Genomic DNA, 18,557 nt, shown 5'->3' on the forward strand with positions numbered 1-18,557 from the left:
CTGGTGGTAACCCAACCGCAAGAATAACGACCGCTGCGCTCCATTCCTCCCACCATATCTATGAATTATGAATTGGTTGATACGGCGGCGATCGATAAAACACACAAGAACGCGCTGCTGTAGAAATGTCGGTCTAGTAACGGCACTATCGATCGAATTCATTTTATTTTCTCATTTAGAACGAATTTGAATTTCTGCATGTTTCATCGATTTCATGGTTGTTCGTCTATTTTCACCACTTGTCCAATAAAGAAGAAAACAAATAATTTGCGAGGAAATCTTAACGTGCTACCAATAATAATAGCTATAAGACCTAAAGTCCCAGATAAACATAATTATATATATATATATATTTGAACTTAAATGTGGAACGACAGGTGAAGAATTGTTTTGAAGATCTTTCAATGATTTTAATTTTGTGACACGATCCGTCATTGGCCTTACTATTATCGAAAACTCGATATACGTATCATGAAATCACGCAACTTATCATAACGAACAGCGTTATCATGTCATTACGTGACGCACGTCAAACTTACGTCAGTCATTGTTTTGTTGTATGTCTTCAGGCAGAATGCATGCAAGTCGTAAAATAAGATTGATTCAAAGACACGCACTAGGTAAATAATACCTCTCGCTGTTGTCTATGAAAAGAATTTTAAGTTTCTTTTACGTTCATACAAAACAAACATGGGCGTTTTCGCGGTCCTCACCGATTTGAAAGTACTTTATATTTACCCAGACACGCAAAAGGCAAATTCCAGACCAAACCATATAACCGGACGTTTCAAGAGTATTCATGACATGCGATGTGTGACTGCGGATGTATATTTTACCTGCAATACACAAAACTGTATAGGAAGACGGTGCCTGATCAAACTCTAAAAAACGAATTTCACACGGCAAGCGGCGACGGGAGACGAATCCAACTCTTTAGGGAACGTCTCCTGACTAATATCAGCTTTACAAAAATCTTGACACGCTTTTCGACTAAATAGCCTCTCCCTCAGACGTAAACAATCCAACACATTCAATAAAGATTGTTGTAATATTAAGGTGTAGATTTCCACAAAGCAATGTATGTATGGAATAAATGATACGGTAATATTGTCTGCTGGGAAGATATAAAAATTACCTAATGAAATGAAACTGATGAATAAGCCATTGGCAATAAAGCGCACAATGAAATATTCTGTGGTTGTAATTTGCATAATAAAACCAGAAAATTTCTTAATATAATACCACTCATATATCCAATTAATGAATTCCCCAGACGAATTGGACTAGACTTAGAGGGATATGTTATTGCTTACCTTCCATATTTCTGAGGTATGGGAGAAATGAATATTCCAAACAGCTTGTATTAGGGTAAACCCTAAATTAGTATATGGACAGTACACGGCATTGAATTATTCATGCCGTTATTACACAAGATCAATTTGACATGAATCTAATTTACATACATTCAAATTGAATAGATTTGCAAATTATAAATGTGAGTGGTTACACAGGTTAAATTATAAAACACTAATATGAATTATACATAACAAAACTTAACTCATTCAAAATCTTGGGTATTATTCGAAATGTGAATCAAAATTTATTACAAGCAAAATTTGTGACATTTTGATTCATTTCAAACCATCAGGTCACTAATTTTGTTAGTGATTTAATTAGATTATATGAAATTGGGAAGACCGACTATCAAAAATTGCATAAGACAGAGCGAAGATAAACTAATTACAATTTCAGCAGGGAAAATACATGTATCATGGCCTGTTTTACATTTTATAGAAATTACAGAAACATTCATAATGCTTGCAATAGTTATGTATCAGGCCAGGTTTTGTACAATAGTGTGAGATCTGCCCCAGGATAGTTCTACAATGTAGCATGAGGCCTCTGTCATTGTTAGGGTAAAACTTCTGCAACATTTTTATTTGCCCTCAATCGATTTTAAAGTTCAGGCCGAGGAGAATTCTTGAGAATGTGCATCATATGGCAGTAAAACTATAAACATGCTATAGAAACGCTCATAATCCTACTATACCTTTGTTCGTGCTTTATATGGAAAAGATTAAATTTTGAAGATAATTGGCTGCTGGCCAGGTGTTATTGGACTTCAACTTTAGTATGAAACAATCAAAGCAGGACCACTGTAAATGCAACTATGCAAGCAAAGCACACTATTTGACATGGAATCGGAACATACATTGTGTGACAGATCAAATTTTGATTCTCAAACTATACAGTTAATGGAAATACCTTTTCATAGTTGGAGTTTTAACAAGCTATTTTTATTCTTTTGAAAAGTTCAAAATTGATGCGAATGATGAAAAAATGAATTGATAATTTTGACAGCATCAAAAGGTCGTGATTGCTCATTTTTTTAGCTAAAAAACCATACACTTAACAAGAAGAATTATCCCTTGAGCAGGGGCGGACACCCGGGGGGGGCGAGGGGGGGCGGTCGCCCCCCCAATAATTTCGCAAAAAAATTTAATACATGTTGTTTCCGCCTTACAAAATTATCATTTCCGAAAAGTGCGATAGTCAAGCGCAATTAAACGGTTAATAGTCACCGATATTATAACTGTTTTCTCACAATAATGTGGACCAGAGCGTTTTCACATTTTCGTGAAACATGCGCGCCCGCACGGGTAATACTCCGTCTTCAAACGCACCGCCGATCACGCGCCACGGTTTTGCACAACTGCTTCATTTTTGTACAATTTAATATGATTTTCTCATTGTCAAAATATTTCAATAGTGTTATTGTTCGCACTTGCGAGAGAAGTGAAAGAGGCAAACTGTGTTTCATTACAACAATTAATTATTATCGCTAAAAAATTAACTAGATCTAAAGTTGTTATAAACAATTTTCACCGCTGGACGTATCTTTTCACGTTATGGATTTCGTGCAAGGCCCAGCGTAATTTGCGGGCAAAGATCAAAGCATTTACTATGTCGAAAAGTTGAAAAGCGGCAATATAAAATACTAAAAATAAAACTGTAAACAATATAGGTTTTGTTGAGGCCCGCGACAGTCTAAAAACGCTTTTCTAGGCATCGAAAATCGCAAAATTTCACAAATTATGTTTGCTTGACCTTTAAAAACATTTCGTCACTAAAATCGAAACACGGTCAATTGTGAGCGGGATTTGCCTTTTTATCCATTACTTTTAAATTGACGTCGAAAATTTTCGTGTTAACATTAAACAAAGCTGACAACGCGACTTTTCCCCGGTTTGTGATGATATATAAGATAATTAAGTAATTAAATAAGTATTTTCGATCACTTTTTGTATTTATTTATGTATTTTTATTGTACTGAAATAACTTTTACTACGTGAGAATTGACAAAAAATTTATGGATTTTTCGAAAGGTTTTATCTTTAAAAATAATCGGAGTGACAACATTGCGATTGGTGCCAGTGTTATAAGTAAATCTCAAATTTATCGAATTCGCAAAATAGCAAAAATACGGATCAAAACAATATATAAACGGGCAGTTTACCACACATTTTTATGTCCGCGGATTGCCGTCGTGTGTTAGAATGGCTCTTGTTTTGTCGACTCAACCGTAGTTTAAATTGAAGACAATTAAAATAATAAATCAAGACATTTTGAATATGCCCGTATCGGTCTTTGATTGATTACTTTGCACAAGTGAAAAATCATTTTTCGTTGATAAAGTCGGCTCTTTTAACAAGTGGCGTAATCGCGGCGACTGTTCCGCGTGGATTTCGAGGCGGTGAATTTGTATTTTTGATTTACTAGTATACTTCATAATTATTTTCATTGTATGAAGTAAAATTGTACTATATGGGATTTTATATCAGATATCGAGATTTTTGTAACGGCGATAACGAGTTCGGAAGATTGCAAAAATACGTATCAAATTTAAATACATCAGGCAGCTTATCTCATATTTTTATTTCCCCATATCGCCGTGGTACTTTAGTAATATTTTTATTTTGACCTAAGAAGTCGCAACCGCGAGTTACGCTGCACACAATTAAATTAATATGTAAGGACATTTTAGAATCTCGTGGCTGTCATGGATCGACAGAAAAAACATTATACGCTTAAATAGGCGGCTCTTTTAACTAGCGCGTAATCGCGGTGCTTGTTGCAGACGGCAATGGGAAGTTCCGACCTCAAATTTGTTATTTTCTGTTTGTTAGCAAGAGCCGTGGGCTAATTCTCGCGGAATTCAAGAAATTGGTTCAGTGACGCGCAAGTTCCGTGTCCGAGCAAAGCAGCCTAGGTAATCGATGTATGAGTAGCAAAATGACATGCTAATACTTAGAGAATGACATCGACAGGTGATTGTTACGTGACGATACACGGCGCGGTGTTTTTCGGTAGGCGATCCAAGTTTGCCCCCCCAAAATTATGGAAAGTGTCCGCCCCTGCCCTTGAGAGAACTAGCCTGTAGCAACAGAGTGGTTAGGTAACAAGTTTATGAAACAAGATATAAACGATGAGATGTTGTGATAAAATAGTGCAAATGAAATGATGGTAGTCTTCGAAATGCCAGTTCTCACCAAAGAGTAAATACTTCATAAATTAGAATTGAAGTATGAATGGTCGTAACAATAATATTATCATCTTCGAAACTTTAAAAAATGTTGATATACATGCAAAAAAAACATCACTATTTTAATTAACATATTCATCAAAATTACAGAACGAATCATAACAGTCAGGTTGTGATAGCAAATTTTTAAAAAAAAATAGTAAAACACTAAAACTTCCATCCTGGTAAAAAAGCTTTGGAATATTAGATCAATTTTGAAACTCCCCGACTCGATATGTCTTTTAATAAATTTTGTCTTGTAATAAAGTTGAATGTTTAGTTACATAGGAATTCAATTTTTTTGTATCAAGACATGGAAATTGTAACAACCGGAGAAGAGCCTTCGATCCCATCAATATGTGATTATTAACTACTGAGATAATATATAAACAGTCCCATGATGAAGTATGCAAAAAAATGACTACTGGTTATATATATATTATATAAGGTATAATTACATTAGTTATTCGTTTTTATTCAATTGCACACCATTGGTGATAATATTTTAATTACACACAGAATTCTCTTTTGAGAGAACAGTACGGAAAAACAGTGCCAAAAAAGGTTAGATAGGCAGTATTAGGTATTCCAGCCAATATATTATATGGAGACGCACACAAGTTCCACAATACAGAAACAATTCAATCGATCTTTTTCAACTGAAAGCCCAGATTGAAAGAGCTACAACAATTTTCTGAATTGATCTATACAATATATTTGACTGTGGTAACTTTTCTTTTTATTTTTCAATGATATTTAGGGTAAGAAAATTGTAATGAAACAATGTTAATCTAACAAAGAAGGTGAAACATTCGTACATGGTAAATCCAAAATATTTCAAAATAAATGATGCCTTTTTAAAAATTTAGGTTATCGAAATTGGATGCGCACAAATTTCATAGATTGTAAAAAGATATAACCTTCTAAAAAATAATTCTATAGACAGTCTGATTGAACAACTTCAATACTCATTAGGACTGAAATTGACGATACTTGAAAAAACATCGTTGCTCGCACTGTGAAACTAAAAAACTAGCTAGATGACACTGGAAACAACTGCTTCAGACTGTTTCTCAATTTATTATAGATGTCAAATGCGTATTACTGAGTAAATTATTATTTGAAAATATTTGCTGTGCGTTATTTGATAAAAATCTGCGATTTGTAGCAGAAAGTTGACGAAACTTGCTTAAAGTTAAGGAAGGGGAACAACAACTTCAACATAGTTAACAGGAAAGAATCCCAACGATCCGTTAAGCATTCCTTCAAACCAATTTTCATCTATCTGTGAAGTGAGTATGATTTCGTCACCTTCCTGAAAACCAAGTTCTCCTTCATTTTCAGCTTCAAAATCAAATAATGCTTTACAGCACGGCTGATCAGCTGGATGTAGAAAAATAAAAACATACATTAGCAAAATTAAAGTATAAACTGTTACTGGCATATTTGTTTAATAAGTAAGACTATTTCATCACTATTTCATATGTAAGCTTATGCAAATAGATGGACTATCAATATTAAAGTTGCAAGCGCTGATTTCCAAAGAGCTACACATGAAATTATTAGTGAATTTGTGGTCAGAATAGGACTCAAGGTATTTCAGGGCAATAAGGTCAACAGAATTTCTTTAAAAAAGCTGTGATGCATGATTTCGTTAATCAACTTGAACTTGCTCAAATATTCTCTTGTACAAACGATACCATTTCATTTTGGCTAGATTAAAACTACATTCGTATCAAAAGTTTTCAATCGTTGTGAGACACTGCAGGAATAGCTTAATTTTTGGACTCAATAGCACCACCTGGAGGAAGTATTTCAAAGCTACAAAAAATACAATATATGATAGTTTCGGTTTGTTATATCCATTGAATGCATGCTTGAAAAATGGTGTACAACAATTGATTCAGTTATTCAAAAACTAATAAATTGAAGGTGGGCTCAACATTTGGCACACGGTGGTGAGTGGTGACTGATGTGAGTGTCAACAATACGAGTACCATATCGTGAATGGTGAATCACCTGTTTTTTTAAAACCAAGGTTATGAGCACTCAATCGAATGCGTAAAGAGTGCTGAAAATTGAATTGCTACTGCAATTTTTTTTTAAGAACCCTAGTTTGGGGTGTTTAACCCCACAAAAATGATTATATTATATAAGAGAGGGTTTCTGGAACACAACTGATATATGACTGGTATTTGACTATTTGTGCCAACTTGTCAATAGAATGCCTACAGTATTTTTCCTCCTATTTAGTTGATGTGTACACTTGACGACTCCCAGTCTCCCATGTCAATTGATACCTACCTTTTGGTTTAGGTTTAGTTGCAGGCGAGGGTGCACTATGCCTCGGACTTGCTTGCGGGGGAGAAACGAGAGTTGATTCACCTTGAGAACTGATTGAACTCCTTGTTTGTAATGTCTTCTTTGTTCTCTCCTGAATATTTTAAAATATACTTATAAAGAGGGGAAAGAATGAAACCCAGTGATAAATTATGATTACCTCATTTATTTTAATTCCAATTTCCTATTTGAAAAAAAAAATGCTCGATTATCAAATTATGCTACATCGGTGAGATTTTCAATCGATGTCACTTTTTTGGCACAGCTTAGACATAACTACATCAATTGCCAGCATAAAGCTGTTACCTAGCTCGATTCTTATCATATAAATCATAAAGAACATGAGAAGCATCTACTGTAAAATATAACTACTAAATCAAAAACATAGTCCTGTAAGAAGCAAGTGCTATGCATAAATATTTAAAATGATATAGATAAGGATAGTGGAGATGGGCATGAATGTCCTAAATCAGGGGTGATCAGGCAAACTGCAGCCCGCAAGCCAAATGCGGCCTACAAGAAAAAATTGTGCGGCCCGTGGAGAATGACGTGCGTCCTACGAAAAGAGCTTTTAATTGAGTTTAATCTGGTATGTGCGAGTGATTCCAATCCCTTTTTGTCATGGGCGGACACCCAGGGGTGTGGAGAGAGCCCTCCTGTATTAAAGGTTGCACACCCTTGTCCTGCTAAATCAGGGTCGTCCAACCTTTTTGGCCGACGGGCCATATTTTGTTTACTATTAATTGCGCGGGCCACATGGTAATTATGTTCTAGTTTTGCTACACTGACTAAAAGTTAATGAAAAAACAAACAAAACCCTTACACCAAACTTTTTCAATAATAAGAACAATAAAAAAAACGAAGATACAGTAAAGTCAACCAAGTTTTTTCTACAAGTAGACATTTTAGTGTGAAGTTTGGCACTGTTTTTCGCTAACAAGTTTGTCAATATTTGCTGAGATGGACGATGTAGCAATGCGAAGCGAATTTTCCATATGACTGTCAGAAATTAGTGATCTCACAGGGGATTTGACATGGTTCATCTGTGAAAAAACTTGCTTGTACAAGTAAGTGCTGCCAAATAATGAGGTCATTAAAACTGCCCAAGGGTGTAAGCGACTACTTATGTATCGATATCTTCCAGTTGGTTTCTATCCAAAATGGCACTCATGGCTCGTTTGAAAGGGCCAGCAGAGCGTATTTCAGGAAAATGTACAAATTGTTTGTATCAAATCTTCATATTAACTACATCACTCGAAAAATAGAAGTTTTACTCCTTTTTTTATTTAATTCCGAAAATACAGCGCGGACCACTCGGAACTCCTTGGCGGGCCACATGTGGCCCGCGGGCCACGGGTTGGACGACCCTGTGCTAAATGAATCAAATCCATTAAAATTGATTTTAAATTTTTTGATTTTAGGAATAATTCAGAATAGTTTTGATTGGAATATTAGAAATTTAAGCAATTGACGTAAAAATCAAATCAAAGGGGCCTTGCCTTGATTTCTGAACACTGAAAAACTAAAAATGACATGACATGACCAAATTTAGAATTTAATCGATATTCCATATTCAAAATAGCAAATTATAGTATTTAGTGATTGGATTGTTACAGTGAAGTAATTACATTGGGTCAGTGTACTAGTATCAAACCACTACAAGTTGTAAGGTATGCTAGAAGTCAAAAAAGTAGAAATTTTAAATAAAATTGAGGCTTTTACCTTCCTAGGACCACTATTTATTTCATCAATCTTCCTCTGTAAATTTTCTTGAAGTGATTCTAATATATCGGCTGATTGTCGATGAAATTCGAGTTGTGATTCTACCAGTGTAGCAAGTTGACTGACTTGTTCCACCTGAAGCAAACATATCAATTCGTTCAAAAAGCCTTTTCGAGGGCACATAATTAGTAATTAATGTACGAGTATGGTAAAGGAGAAAGATAAACAATTACCGAAAGTGATGTTTTCTAACCCATATTCTATATCAGTAACACCTATTATTCACCAACAAGATTTATACTAAACAATATGATCAAGCATGTAATATTTTGATATAATTTCTTCCATTAGATATGGGGTTTTAAGTTTTACAAAACACATGAACATTTTACAAATGCCCTAAAAACTTTTATTAACCACATCGCATGTATTCGAAATAAAGCAAATCGGAATTCATAACCAATTTTCAATGTTTACAGCCTATAGCCACACACATTTATATATTCTATGAATGACAGGGGTGGGCAAAATTTTTTAGTACAAGAGCCGCATGAAGCAAGTCAGAAATATGTGAGAGCCGCATAATTTATGAAATTATTAATATTAGAGTTAACTAAATCATTTTGCATTGCAACTGTTACATTGGTACTAATTCTCGCGATGCGTCTTTGTGTAGTGCGGCAGGAAACCAGCGTTTGGTTATTAGTCGCTTCTTATTGTTGGAATTCAAGACTGCGGCAGCATCAGCAACAAAATCACAGTCAGTGTATAGCACGAGAAATATTCCATGATATAACTAAACTAGCTTCAGCTACCGCTTAATAAATTTCAAAAAACTGTTACACTACAGTTCATCTTAGTTTGGATATAATCAATGCTAGCGAGAAGAGCCGCACTAAATCTTTAGCAAGCCGCATGCGGCTCGCGAGCTGCGGTTTGCCCACCATTGATCTATGCAAACAACCCTAATCAAACAAAATGATCTTCAATATAGCCTACATAACATCAATATTCATTTGATCCTAATTCAAACAAGAACAAATATCGCAAATTAGATGAATCAAACCTACATTCTATATTTGAGTCTATTTTATGATTCAAATCATTGAGACTAAAGTCAAAAAAAGCTAGAAGATTGCAGCATTCATTCGAAAACCAGTTTTTCTATTGTAAAACAAAAACAAGCATGATCTATAGTACAATTTATCGAACTGCAATAGTTCAATTGTTTTTCAAATTTGCATTCATTATTTACTTGATTTAGAATAGTCTATTCTTGTAGTAAAATTACAACAAAAGCTAATTTTACTTCAAAAACAACAAATTTTATTTCAAAATATATGTTCCTTCCAAATATATATTTTTTCAATCTACGAAACAACCTTATTTTTCAAACATCCTCTATTTTGAAATGCACTAGGATGTTGCTGAATCAATTTATGGTACTCCTGAAGTATGTGCACCAAGATGTCGCACAACCTCAACCGTAATCTGGTACACAACCTGAGTTCACGTTGTGCGAATACTTCAGGAGGTCCCAATTTATTATGTATTTGTGAGTTGGTGAATACATGAATCACAATCCAGAAATTCAAAACAGTACAAGTTTCATAAAATGTCATAGCAATATGCAGGGTGTTCATAAAGTCTTGCAATATTGAATTATGTAAGAGAACTTTTGATTTGTTTTTGCAACTGACGGTGGATAAATAATAATGGTGCACCGTGCATTTAATGAAGCCTATGCATCTGAAAACAAAAATAACTGGCTCACTAATCCCATACCCGAAATGAACTGGTAACTGGACGAGAGGCCACAGTTTACCACATTATTAACCCTTTCCGTGCGGTGGGCACGTATACGTACCCACGACAAAACTCGCTAGATTGCGGCGGGTACGTTGATGTACTCCACTGTTTTATTTAGCAATCGGTCGCAAACTGTTGGTCTAGTTTTTCCGGGTTTTAGTTTATTGATAAGAAGTCTTCTTCGAGATTAACATAAGTGACGGTAAATCTCGCTTTCGTTTACCATGGGAATTTTATTTGCGGCGAAACGAGGGAGTGTTTTTGAAATTTATGCAAATTTCGGTGTTTTTTGGGTGGTAATAGAAGACATATTATCCCTTCCATCTACCAAAGTATTTTGAGTTAGATAACGAAATTGCTACAGCAATATTATGCTATTGTTTGCCAACCAAGAAGCGGTAACAGTAAATGACTTAGCGAATATTTCTATTTTTTATCACGGTTTAAAGTTTCAACACCCAAGAAAAAAAATGCCTTTTTTCTATCCGGTTTGTGACTCAGGCCACCCCTTTTGAAAAAAAAATTGTTTTCAATCGCTAATCGCAAGCTCATTAAATAAGCTTTCCAAGGAGCCGTCAGTGGGCAGCAGAGGATCATTACTTTTTCGTTAGTCGATCGATTAGTTGTGGGGGTACAAATGCATAAAGTCGGCGTAGCAAATACGATTATTTAATAAAAAATAAAAATCGCATGGAAAGGGTTAAACTGTCTCATCTGATTTGAATGAAACAAACCAGGTTAAGTTATATTGAGAACTGGCTTCATACCAATTTCAAAATTGTAACAGGACTATATGAAAACCCTGCAATCAATAATAAAAATACACTTACATCACCAGACAGCAAATTAAACATACTGCTGTCGGCAAGATCTAACGATTCTTGCAGTTTCTCTTCAGCTTGTCTTAATTCATCCGGTGGAACTTTACCTCCTAAATCACACAATTGTTAGAAATCCAAAACCAATCAAAAACAGAAAAGTCACTAAGGCAAGGAGTAAGTCAAAGCATTAAAGTGTAATCAAGAAATCCTAACAAATCATAAGAAAAACTATATTAATTTTCACTAAGAAAACCATTTTTTTCTACTCCAATCCACATCTACCTCATTATTTAGCAATTCAAACATAGACTTATCAGCCAGATCGTAAGATTCTGCTAATTTCTCTTCAGCAAGGTAGAGTTGATTTCTTGAAGTTTTTTCACCTTTTTGATATAATGAATTTAATAACTAACATCATTATTCAAATTACTTGATAAGATTTTAAACTATGAAAAATATTCAAGTTCAATGCATGACTAAAATCACAGTATACAATATGAGTGAGTAACAGTCACTAGCATCCTGCCTGGCAAAGTCGAAAATGAATTTGAATGAAGTCATAAAATGAATTTGATATTGCAAGTGTTTTGGTATAGTAGAACACAATAGATTAATAGATGATGTATTGATTGCAGTTTCGCTTTGAGAATTGAAGGAAATAGCGTGATTCTAGGTTTCAAGATCAAAACCGATAAGATACAATCTTTATGAATTTTGCATACAAAATCGAACGATAGTATACTTCGTCCAATCTGACCCATATTTTACACATCATAGTTAATGGTAATTTGAACAGCGATGGTTGGTTTTGACATATATCAGTGGTGTACATTTTTTGGGAAATTCCAATCATTTCATCAAATAAAAGCCAGAGCAAAACTTACCCTTTTTCCTCTTGTAATCATAGTCAAGGCGTCTTCCGGATAATTTTTTTCGATGATGCTAATAAAAAAAACAGAAAATAAAGCGTGAAATAAATATCAAAGTAAATACCATAGCATACACTGGCATTTTTTCTGTCCTATCCTCACAATTGTCAAACTGAATAGTAAAGAAAATGCTGTCAAAGTAACATGCAGCTTGTTGACACCTCCCTAAGGTGAAGCTACGTTTTTATTGAGATCTGGAGCATATTATGAAATGTTTAAATAACCAAAGAAGAGGTATTTCAATTGGGAAAGTACAATGTACGCTTGTGAAATTAAACTCCTGGTAATATTTGCTACTTGAGTTTTATTAGGTCCAGTGGAAAAAACTATGTAAAATGATAGTCCAGTGCCATTTAAACTTGAGGAAATGGTGAAAAATTATCTTGAATAATGCAATATATAACAAAGAGCGTTGAATAGAAGTTTATAGGAATATCTTAATAAACAAAATTGTATGGACAACAATCCTTTCCCATAAACACTTGAGTCATGACATGGAAGCTCGCACATAAGTTGATTTTAGCAAAAATTTTGTTATGATAATAAAACAAATCAGATTCCTATATATAAGTTTTCGCAATTGCAATTTCAGTAAGTGTCCAAATAAGTTGCCTAATATAATGTGTGAATAAAGTTTGACTTCCATACTACACTTCATTATTATTAAAATCAATAGTCATTCACTAGAAATCTTATTGATTCATGTAGCGAGCGAAACCAATGTACGTAACTTATTCTCTTGTCGTTGATGACGTGAAAGTACATGACTTGACATGAGTTAAACAAACTAATCTTTAGGTTGCATTTACATATCAAAGTACATCAGTCAAAGGTTATTTATAAAAAAAACTCTCTGACTGGACAAGTTAGAAAAACTACCGTATATAACATGGAGTACCGGTATTATCAAACTGTTTTTAATGCTGGTACTATGTATTGATATTTGATGTATCAGTAAATAAACAATGGATTTGTGATGCATATGAATTTCATATATTGACGTTAAACGATATACATCTGATTTTGTCACAATAAGTAGCCTAACCTTTCAATTTAAATATTCAGTATGAGCATCATTTATTAAATAGAAATGTCTATAACTTTTTGACAATATATACATTGAGGACAATAAACAAGTTTATTTTAATAACAAGTTGTTCAGACAAAACTATACAAATTTTATGTTAATAAAAGTTTCAATGTGGTATTTACATATTTCATACATTTTATTCCATTCACAGGACATCACGGAATATAGGGCGAACATTTAAAGAGTGTTCATTTAATGTTTGAAATTAAAAATTTGGAAAGATTAAATAAGATAGAAAAATAAATTCATAACATGTATAATCCTGACTTCAGTAATTCCCTAGATCTTTAATTGCTTAGATCAGTCATTCCCAATTGATTTGTCAGAAAGTTGTAAACCAACGTGAATAAAACCACAGTTATGTACTACTAGTTATGGTCTCTAGTCTCTACTAGAAACAATGACGTAAAATGTGCTCTATCAAGAATTTTTTCTCATATGGATAAGCTAATCAAAAATAAACAGTCCTATAATATTATACTTACCATGACTTCTTTAATATCTTTATCATAAAGTTGTTGTAAAGGATCAATAAAATTTTGTTTTACATTGATATCAAGTGAATCTTTAATCTCAGACATTTGTGTTAAAGCTTCCCCAACTTCGACCAAAGCCGATCCTGTGAAGAAAATTCCAATTTTTTCAAAATATTCAAACTCAAACAAAAACAATCTTAGAATTTGAGGTTTCATTTTTAGTACTAAACTCGGGTTAAAGCTTCCCCAACTCCGACCAAAGCCGATCCTGTGAAGAAAATTCCAAGTTTATCAAAATATTCAAATTCAAACAAAATCAATCTTAGAATTTGAGGTTTCATTTTTAGTACTAAACTCGGGAAAGGGTTTGGGAAATTTATAATTTTCACATAAAATTACTTGAAATCAAACAAATCGCAATGAACCCAAAGTAGAGCAAGCTTCAAAACATACTAAATCTTCTCCACAGGTTGTCAAAATTCCCATAAATTGGGAATATCATATTACACCTGTTAGTTCACCCACATATTGTTTTGTTTGTTTCCCAAGACAAAGATACCAATGAATAAAGGAAGTCACATGACTTCATAAAGTAACACATACTAAATGAATCATCCTAACGCATAAACAGATAATTATAAACCATAAGCTATTTCAATGATGACATCACAAGCAGCAACTGAGAATGCAGGTTGATATTCAGTACATGAAACAATATTTGATTTTGGAATGTTTCACATACTTGTATATAGTTATCCATTCCAAAGCATTGAAATTTGAACGACTAATACAACAACTTTGTATTGTTTCAAAAAATGTGAATAAATAATATTTACTTCTAGTGCTTTTCAATAATGAGTTTACTTATGTTTAAGAGATGATTATGATTAAGAGATTATGAATCACCGCAAGCATATATATAATATAAACCTATAATATAAATATTTCTACGTAAAACAAAAACAGTCAACAATGACAAAAATCAAATTGTAGCACTTTAAAACCAAGACAATGATATCTAATTAAACAAAAGATGGGATAATCAATCTTATTTATAATGTAACTTATTATTTCAATCAATATTCTAATAAATTGATGAAAACATTGTGCTTTCACATATTAGCCTCAATCAAATGTTCTGAACATACATACATACAGAGATGGCCACAACCGAATAATTTAGTATTTTGAATACATTCGGATTTCTGATTCAACAATATTTTTGAATATGAAATATCTTCTGATCGTTTCATAATCCACAGAAATTGCACTATTACTATGAATTCATAGTAGTTGGATTTTGGGATAGTAGATTAGTTGAAGTAAATATTGGATTGATTAATTTTCCGTATTCAAATATTCAGAAGTAGCAATCATATTTTGTCTGATCATCAGATGTAATATGCCTAACATAACAAATTTTCGTGCCAATTTGCTATGCGATCTTAGTGACTTTAGTATTAACCCAACTCTAACCCAACGATGACAGGGTTGGAAACTGAATTCTATGAGACTGTCTTTATGAGATTAACGCATACCAAGGCGGCACCAAATTTCTATATGAAAACCTTTTATTTATTCCTAAAATCAATAATTCACTAAATTCAATATAACATATTATTCGGTTTATGATTTGTATGTTGTAGAAACATTCACACCAGTGAGAGGTATGAACACTTCCAAACTTAAAAAGGGAAACTGATGTAATTGTGATTCATACATGTCAAATCTTGAAGAGGTTGCTATATGCTAATATCGGATTGACAATATTAAATTGGTAGGCCAAGTGTCACACATCACACTTATTACATTCAGTACATTACATTTGATGTTACATCGTTGTGTTCCTCAGTATGGATAAATCAACAAAATACAATAAAACAAAGGATAATTATTAATCAGTTAGACCCACGTTACTCAATAAGCAAAATAATGAATATGTTTGAGCATTACCAAAGTGAGAATCAGTTCCTAATTCACCGCCATGTTTTTGCATACATTCGCCCAGTGTACCTTCTGGTTGAGGATATTTGATGTCTCTTTGCTTTCCCTGTAAAACATATTGCAAAGTTTGAAGTCTTTTTATCTCTACTTTCCATGAAACAATTATTGTGATCATCATTTTCAGGAAACATACATTCCAGTCATAGTCAAGTGCTGCAATATAAAAAATTGGGCAAAGAGGTAGCATAGTATTATAATGAACACTGAACTAAATCATAGTTGGAAATATTCTATGACCAATACTAACCAATATAATATGCCAGAACTTATGAATTAATAGGTAATAAAATAAATCAGATGGTCACTACAGGCATCTGCTTGCAGTAAAACTAATGATGCACAAAGCAATAAAAATATGTGAAGAAACTCCCGAGGGACCACATGGAAACACATTATTATCATTCAGATTGCTAACCTGACATCCAAGTATCCCCTGAAATGAAGTAAACAATATGAAGCCTATGATGGGAATTATATCCCAGAAATACTAAAAAAATAGCAATGAAAAACCGCCATGTTCACTGATATGATGTCACAATATTACAAAATTTGAAATTGATGAGGTAAAATGTGTTTTATTCGTTTAACCCAATCAATATAAATAGTCGGGCATTGGCCATAAATGAATGGTACTCAAACAGAATATGACATTGGAAAAATTTACCTGTAACTTTGATGCTGTATTCATCATGCTCAATTTAGCCCTTGATCCGGGGTTGGGTTGTAAATATTCTTTAGTAAACAGCATCACATCTTGTATGGCTTTGCTTGTTATGTCAACTTTCTGAGCAAGGAAATGGAATATTTCATAGGTAAGCCCATGTGACTGGTGCCACAGTCATTACATTGCACAATAAAAACAGTCAGTAATTTGATGACTTCCTTTTGTCGATGAAACAGAAGAAATATCAGGAACGAACTACGAGAGTAGAATCAATTGACCAAACCAATAGATTGTTTCATCAAGTTCTCGTAGAGAATGAGGCATTATTATCATTTTATCACAACTTACGTTACAAGGTCTTAGCCTTGAATCGTGAAAGCTGCAAACTCTTAACAATCATACTCAATAGTTAAGGATAACTTGGAAGGTAGCAAGGTAAATAAACGTAAAAAAATTAGGTACCCTCTCCATTTCCACAAATTCTCTATCCATTGTAGTTTTGTCATTCTCATTTCCAATCTTCTCTGACATATACTGTAAAAAATAACTAATTTTAAGTTAATTTTAACAATAGATTTTTAATAAATATGCTCTTATATGCATCAGAACTTTATAAATCTTAGTCATACAATGTATGAATGAAAAAATAAAATCATCAATCGTAAATTATACGACAAATAAATCAATAAAGAACTCAAAATTATTAATGAAAACCAGATTGAAAAAATTATTTGAAACAAGAAATTTTTTATGATGACAGTCAATAAGAGCTCACTCTTACTAGTAAGGTTATTGTACATTTATATCATCAAGTAGAACTGAGATAATTTTAAAAAAACAGCAACATAGAGACATAACATTTCTTAAGGATATTAGTGTATATTTATTGGTACAAGATAATGGAATTGTTAAAAGCATCTCTATTTATGATATGAGTACACAATGCACAAAACAAAAGAGAGAATTGACATGAATTGAAGATCAAAATAATGTAACCATTATTATGAAGTGAAGCAAGAAAAAAATAAAATAAAAGAACAAATTACTCATGACTGTAATTGAAAAAAAAGAACTAATGTATAACCGAAAAAGAGGAAAATCTTAAAAACAGCATGACTTTCAAAGTACATAACAAACAATAGTATGCTCCTAAAACAAGTCTGAATCATGTATACATTGTGTCTTACACATTAAGTTATTTAAATTTAGGAAAACTGTGAATAAAAAAAAACTGATCAAAGGTCAACCACTTCCATGCCTATGCAAATTATACCATATAGGGCTATTTGGTAATGCATGTATAATTTTGCAGCATCCAATGTAATAGGCATTGCAACATCTCCATCCAGAATTACAAAATATTAAGTTTTACTGACCTGACTCGCTTTGTGAAATTGTTTAATCATGCTTTTGAGAACCTTGTTAAGCCACTATGAAGAAAAACCAGGAGAGACAAGATAGGAAATATCCGAGTGAAAACCACAAATTAACTGTTGATATGAAACAAAAATTCTAATACACTGACACACAATGTGCCGTTATAATTCTAAATACCTAGTTCCCTGCGAAGAGAGAGATTGAGCTATTATTGATAATTATGTGACAAAAAGTCAGTGTGTATGTGACTTACCAAGTTGAACTTAGGTGAAAGTTCAATCATAGTCTTCTGTGATTTTGACAACATACCTTTAATAAAGACAAACCAATCAATGATTCACGGTACTATGATGTCACAGATTGTTTATAGCAGTGGTTCCCAAAAGGGACTTAGACATAGATAGAGAAATATCGAGTATAACACCTCGCTTTAAGCAGATGTGTTCAGAGAAGCTGCACACCTGTCATTAGGCTATATAAATAAGTGTAAATGTTATGATGTCATGTTGGTTTGTTGACATTGCCTTTATTCCTAAGGCCTACATGTTTACAAACTTTAAAACTCATAAAATACACATTAACAATCCCAAAATTGAGTTTTATTCTAAAACAGCAATTTGTTTTGCATGGAAGTACTTCGTAGTTTTTTTCTTGAGAATTTGGTGCCGCATGAACAAAAAGTTTGGGAATTGCTGCTTTATACTATAGTATTGACATAGCCTAAGGTTATTGAATGTAAAACC

The 18,557-nt window shown here is 33.2% G+C and overlaps 1 protein-coding gene across 2 annotated transcripts; it reads right to left on the minus strand.

The window, feature by feature from the left end:
- Positions 1-1,029: 1,029 nt before the first annotated feature.
- LOC120342003 (endophilin-A3-like) lies at positions 1,030-18,018 on the minus strand. Of its 2 annotated transcripts, none has more exons than XM_078110417.1 (10): positions 17,814-18,018; positions 16,900-16,971; positions 16,438-16,557; positions 15,723-15,819; positions 13,779-13,912; positions 12,159-12,216; positions 11,557-11,657; positions 8,645-8,779; positions 6,887-7,016; positions 1,030-5,965 (listed from the first exon to the last, which is right to left on the minus strand). In XM_078110417.1, the coding sequence occupies exons 1-10, from the start codon at positions 17,841-17,843 to the stop codon at positions 5,778-5,780; spliced, it is 1,065 nt and encodes a 354-aa protein (XP_077966543.1). In that variant the 5' UTR covers positions 17,844-18,018; the 3' UTR covers positions 1,030-5,777. The 2 variants fall into 2 exon arrangements, with proteins under 2 accessions (XP_077966543.1, XP_077966542.1); XM_078110416.1 differs by lacking the exon at positions 11,557-11,657 and adding an exon at positions 11,284-11,384 and having other exon boundaries at positions 17,814-18,016.
- Between the last annotated feature and the right edge of the window lie 539 nt (positions 18,019-18,557).

Source organism: Styela clava, chromosome 3, assembly GCF_964204865.1.
Source record: "Styela clava chromosome 3, kaStyClav1.hap1.2, whole genome shotgun sequence".
Classification (NCBI taxonomy): domain Eukaryota; kingdom Metazoa; phylum Chordata; class Ascidiacea; order Stolidobranchia; family Styelidae; genus Styela; species Styela clava.

What these genes read in the sequence shown, in the direction of transcription:
- LOC120342003 (XM_078110417.1), bottom strand. Translation starts at nt 17,843, where the DNA reads ATGATTAAACAATTTCACAAAGCGAGTCAG. An exon ending in AATTTGTGGAAATGGAGAGG is followed by an intron (nt 16,558 to 16,899) that starts GTACCTAATTTT and finishes TTCCTTGCTCAG; the next exon opens with AAAGTTGACATAACAAGCAA. An exon ending in TGATTACAAGAGGAAAAAGG is followed by an intron (nt 11,658 to 12,158) that starts GTAAGTTTTGCT and finishes TATATCAAAAAG; the next exon opens with GTGAAAAAACTTCAAGAAAT.